Source organism: Panicum virgatum, chromosome 8N, assembly GCF_016808335.1.
Source record: "Panicum virgatum strain AP13 chromosome 8N, P.virgatum_v5, whole genome shotgun sequence".
Lineage (NCBI taxonomy): Eukaryota > Viridiplantae > Streptophyta > Magnoliopsida > Poales > Poaceae > Panicum > Panicum virgatum.
The window spans coordinates 37,010,076-37,015,836 of record NC_053152.1 but is presented as its reverse complement, the minus strand read 5'-3'; the positions used below and the strand labels follow the sequence as shown (position 1 = coordinate 37,015,836).

Below are 5,761 nucleotides of genomic sequence, written 5' to 3'. Positions count from 1 at the left end.
TTCTCAAGTTTTTTTGCGTGGCAACTTGAAAAACCACCAACATGAAAGTTGTTCACCGTTTAAAACTCTACAACTTTGTTTTTAGACAAAAGTTCATTTGAGTAAGAATTTAAAAGTTATTTTCAAAGCATTTTTCATTGGATTTGAAAACTAGTCGTCATTTCATGTGATAACAACTAGCAAAAATGTAATTAAATGATTTTATGCATGCAAGGTTAGTGTTAATGACGATATCAAATACACGATTAACCATAACTACAGGTGATTAACACCTGGGGTGTTACACCACCAAACAGGTAAACAATATAAACACAGCAGAAAAATGAGGTAAGACCCTAATCCAGAACTGCTATGAGCAGCAGTGGAGCCAGTGGCTGTCACCATGGGTATCAAAATATACAGAGCATATTAGCACACATCCACAGCTACAAACTAATTCAACAGATCACTTCAACAAACGGTCACACACGTCAAACATGCCAGCCGTGGTTCAATTTATTCTACACCAGAACCATATGCGAGAGAACAGGTATATGGCCTTATTTAGGACATAAAACTATCACCCCTGTTTCAATCCCCTTTTCACTGATTTCCGTACTTTGGTCCATCTTTGCCTTTCTTTATGTCATCCCATCCTCTCACCCATGGCTGACCTGGTGTTGATCGGGTCTCAGGAGAGGCATGCTTGGTGAGGTTATCTGTGACCTTCGACTTGATGGCAGTGAACACCTATATGATCATGAACTGTGTCAGGTAAAGAAGCAGTCATTCCTAGAAAATAAAGTATCAGAATAACGGTTGCAGTATGTCATACTGGATTAGAATTCAGATCCTCTGGTGGCTGCTCCTGACCAGTAAGCCATTTCCACAAATCTGGGTTTTCCTGATGAATCAAGAAGTCCCAGAATTAAGACTAGATACAAACTTTAAACAGTATACTTGATAAAAGGAATACTTTGATGACTTCAGGAACAGAGGGATCAGAGGCACGGTCTCTGGAACTGGTATTAAAAATGTCTTGAATCCTGAATCTAGACACAATATCCAAAGGTTTAGGAAGCAAACATCAGCTTATGTAGTGGAATTTGTATCTGACAGTGGTTAATGGTCAGATGTTACAATAAGTATGTAGGTTTTAATAAAGAAAAAACATTTCTAGTCCATCTGAAATCAGGTTTGACTGTTTGAGAGTATATAATATATGCAAGAGAGAGAAATATTCCATTTATCATGATCAAAGGGAGCAAGATGCATCCATGAGCTATCCAGTTAAGGCCCCTAATAATCACTAACCTGACAAATCAGAAATTACTAACCCCGATCTATTGTTAGCTGATAACTGAAGCAGTATTGTAGAAACAAAAGCTCTGAAATTGGCAAGTAAGAAACAATTTTTAGATTTTTAACTAATGATAGAAATTGTGAACCTCCATCATGATGTTAAGGCAAAGAGATAAGCATCTTTGGTTAAGGCACAAAGCAACGGCCTTATTTTCTGTTTATTCAAATTTCAAAATGTCAATGCTGCAGCAACAAGTCAGTATATGAGATTTTCTATGCCATCACTATGTCTATCCCACCCACCCCAACCTCAAACCTCTTTTTCCCTTTCAGCAAAGTGCACAGAAACTGAATTCGCAGAGGTATGTTCCTCTAAGAAAGATCAATCACACAACTATCTGGTTTCTATGAACTGTTCATTTTAATTAATGCTGAGTAAACATGACCAAAAATGAACCAATGTCGGAATTTCTACTATGTACATATCATAGGAATTTTTATGATAATGCGACCTATAAGAGCTTTTATTTCTTTTCTCTTAAAAAGACATAAGAGAACCCACTCAAAGAGCAAAGAATTCTCTGCAGTTCCATAAACCTATTAACCTTTAGAACGAATAGAACATATTTCACATCACCAAGAACAACTCAATGTGGTCCCCTAACAAGAAAATTTTGGCTGAGACATTCGACTCAACGAATAGTGACTTGTAATTTTTCTCCAAAAATTTTAAAACTCTGAAAATTGATTGTGCCATCTAAAATCAAGCCTCTTTCCAAATACTTAAAGGGGGTTGGTTGCACAAAATTTAACAAGGGATATCTGCCAAGATGAGCAAATATCACACCTGATGCTTCTAATCGCCGCATATCAGATCACTCAGCAACCAACCAACATACTAATCGATTAACCGATTGACTACTTGAACCAACAAAAAAACAGGGTGAGGGTGGCACAGAAGAACCATCAGACGACGAAATTAAGACTAGACTAGAGTGCTGGAAACAACTTGTGGAAGGGAATACGCTACAAAGCCAAGCAAGCGGCCGTCAGCAAGTTCATCTATGAAAAATCCGAACAGGTCTCCTTCCTCTTGCCTGTCCCTTGCCGTTCTCCTGCTCATCTTGCGAACTTTCCCCAAACCTTGTTTCCCCCTATTTAAACTATCTCTAATTCTTCAACCTCTGGGGGTATTTAACTTTTTACCATTATACCGGATGGTACCTCCTCAGATGACACTATTAGATTTGGCACTATGAAATCAGCACAGGAGAGAGAAAATTGTTACATTTTTACCACTTTCGCTCACGTGGCTGCCAGCGCGTCACTCCAGCTCGGCTCCAAGTCAGCAGATGCCCCGCGCCGATCCCGGACCCGATTTGTCTCGCCCGCACGCCCGGACCCAACCCGGTTGGACCCTTTCTTCTCCTTTCCCTCTCCTCTGCTCAGCGACACTCTATTTTCTTCCTCCTCCAGCCCGTGCATCCCGACCCAACCCACTCCACTCCTCTCCTCTGATCCGTGATGCCCTCCACCCATAGCGCCGCCACCGTCGCTGCCAACGCGTATAGGAAGTTGTGTACTTGCTCCTGGTGCAGGGAATCGAAGGATGGTGGCATGGTTTGGGAGTATTTTCAAAGGGGGCGGACCTCGGCCTTGGGCCGGCAATGGTGGGAGGCAAAGCTCGCACAAAATGGCGCCGGCCATGCGCCGCCGCAGCGCGCGTCCAAGCAGCCTTACATCTCGCTTGCGTCCACCCGCGCGGCCGCGAAGCCACTGTGGCCTCGCCATCGTGGTGGTGACCGGCGGCGCCCGGGCGGGTGGACCTACTCAAGCTACCTGAGCTTCAATGCCTTTCGCAGGCTCTACTTCCTTCCATGTTGTTTAGATAGGCAATAAGACAAGCTAATTAATCTTGCAGGAGCTCACCGGGTTCCGTTTGAGGGGTTGGATGACGAGGACAAGGGTCAGAGGTGTCCGGCAGTGGTGGTTGGTGGAGCTCGGCTTGCACGGCAATGGCACTGCATGATCTGAAATTTCTGGTAAGGGAGCGGCTGAGTTGAAGGTGGAAGGCCTCGAGGAGCGAGCTAGGGAGGTTGTGCTGCCATTGGCCTGAGCGATTGGAGAGAGATGGCCCGAGTTGGCCGGATTTTGGTCACCGGCGGCGGTCTCAGCTTGAGTTGTGGAAATGCTTTGATAAAGAGGATGGGGGCAAGAAAGAGGCCATCTGCGTCGCTCGCGGCGGCTGCCGTCTCATCCCCGCGGCCTACCTCATAGCCGCGCTTCTCCGCCACGTTGTCCATCGCCGCGCCCCGAACAGGCGCCGCGCTGGCAGCCACATGAGCGAAAGTGGTAAAAATGTAACAATTTTCTCTCTCCTGTGCTGATTTCATAGTGCCAAATCTAATAGTGTCATCTGAGGAGGTACCATCCGGTATAATGGTAAAAAGTTAAATACCCCCAACCTCTGAAGCAATAGATAACCAGAGGCAGGCAGGGGAACTTACAAGGTCGAGCACTTGCAGGAGAGCGCGGATGTTGGGCTCGTCCATGGAGTGGACGTGCTGCTCCACCCAGGTACCCAGCACCAGGTCCAGCTCCAGGAACCCCCGCTGCTTGCTCCGGTACACCAGCCTGCGCAGCACCATCCACAGGTCACTCAAACAAAGAGGGGGCAAACGGAATCTCAAGCGCTAACCACCTCCGGTGACCCGAGTACGGGCGCGCACCTGTTGAGTAGGCGGCGGCGGCTCTCGTCGGAGGAGAGGTCGACGGTGGTGGTGGTGGCGTTCTGCTGGGAGGTGGTGAACGCGGAGAGGAGGCGGTGGGCGGAGGCCGCGGGGAGGGTGGGGGAGGGAGAAGGGGAGGGGAGGACGCGGCGGAGGAGGAGCGCGCGGCGGAGGAGCGCGACCGCCATGGCTCTGCTTGGCTCGCCGGCGGCGGGGAGGAACGAACCGACGGAGAGAGAGATCGGCGACGGCGACGACGAGAGGGAAAACAGAGAGTGACGTGGCTGACTAGTGGCCCCGCATCGTCGTGTCTTTAATGGGCCGGGCCGGGTTTGGTCGGTGGGGTGGGAGACGTGGTCTGTGTGTTGCGGCGCGGCATCCCCGGCTACCGCGAGATGGTGGCCAAGGCCGTCATGGCTGACAGGTGGCCTCGCACCGCCTGCCCTTTGCTGGGCCGCCTACCGGACGGTAAAGCGGGTTTGTATAGGTTACGTGTCTCTACAAGTTTAGTTTAGTTTAGTGTTTTTTCACCATAGTGTATGTTAAAAATTTTTATTAAAATAAAATAATAATGGTAGTTTTATATACAAACTGAATAGAAAATTCTAGTTGATTTGTTATTTTTCTGACCTACATCAACAAAGGGGTGATTGGTTGGCTACATAACTTTAATTAGATACATGAATTACGACTACTCGTCTATCAGTAAAGTAAGATAATATGGCTAGATCTCTTAATTCTCAAAGGAACTTTGGCTTGCATCTTTAGTGACAAATTTTCAACTATTTTATCAAACATTCACTCTAAATGTGTCATGCACGACGAGGCGGTTAGGCTCGAAAATTTTACTATTACACAAAGTCTAAACATACACATCAAAAGGATTACATATCTATTCCATTAAAAATGATTAAAAAGAGTGAGAGAAGTCATCAGACCATGTGACAGCTAACTTTTTTTTCATTTTCTCTTTCTCAATTTTAATCGCTCTTTTTATTTTCAACTAACCATCATCGCTACTATTCACTCTTGTCGAGGTTTTATAACTTTGCACCTTAACTTATATCTCAACCATGGTTCGTAAGGCGTTGAGGTGAGGTGTCGATGTCACACTCAGGCAATTATTAGCACATAACGGAGAAAACAAATGAGAGAAGAAAAAAGGGGAGAAAATAGCAAGGAGGAGGTAAGGCCGGCCCACCAACAAGCTTATGACCATCTTATCTCCATTTAGCTCATCATCTCCCATAACCTTACGCCAAACTGCCGCCACGTCGTTCCATTCATCTCTCACAACAACGCCGCTGCTCCTCTCTTCCTCACTAACAATAGTGCCGCCGCTCCTCCCTTCCGCCCCACATGCCGCTCCTCCCTTCAGCCGGCGCTCCCCTGCAGATCGACTACAACCGCAGCTCTGACCCATGCAGCAACAAAGCACAACATCTCCTCCAGCTTGCTCAAATGGAGCACCGCACCCCCTCCCCTGAAGTTCTCACACCTCGCCAGTTTTTCAGGGGCCAGATCTCGCCGATGCCGGTGCCGTCGAGGATGTGGAAGGCGGAGGTCGTCGCTAGCTAGTTCTAGTAACCTTCTTACTCCTCTCATCTCCGATGGCTCGTTCCCCTTGCTCTTCTTCTCTTTTGGTTGGGCATCGGCGAAACCTTAGCCTCCCTGAGCTCCTCCATGCCTTGGCGACGCTTGATGGACATGATCTCAACAATTTAACCCAATAACTCATGAAATTTAATTCA

The 5,761-nt window shown here is 46.8% G+C and overlaps 1 protein-coding gene across 1 annotated transcript; it reads right to left on the bottom strand.

The window, feature by feature from the left end:
- Window positions 1–229: 229 nt before the first annotated feature.
- On the bottom strand, window positions 230–4,309 carry LOC120686547 (succinate dehydrogenase assembly factor 2, mitochondrial-like). Its single transcript, XM_039968762.1, has 4 exons — window positions 4,011–4,309; window positions 3,789–3,915; window positions 815–883; window positions 230–729 (listed from the first exon to the last, which is right to left on the bottom strand). Exons 1-4 carry the CDS (start codon window positions 4,196–4,198, stop codon window positions 583–585), a joined length of 531 nt encoding a protein of 176 aa, XP_039824696.1. The 5' UTR covers window positions 4,199–4,309; the 3' UTR covers window positions 230–582.
- Window positions 4,310–5,761: the final 1,452 nt, after the last annotated feature.

Coding starts and splice junctions, on each gene's coding strand:
- LOC120686547 (XM_039968762.1), bottom strand. CDS start 4,198: ATGGCGGTCGCGCTCCTCCGCCGCGCGCTCCTCCTCCGCCGCGTCCTC. Junction 3,916..4,010: donor CGCCGCCGCCTACTCAACAG/GTGCGCGCCCGT, acceptor GGTGCTGCGCAG/GCTGGTGTACCGGAGCAAGC. Junction 730..814: donor AGGATCTGAATTCTAATCCA/GTATGACATACT, acceptor ATGATCATATAG/GTGTTCACTGCCATCAAGTC.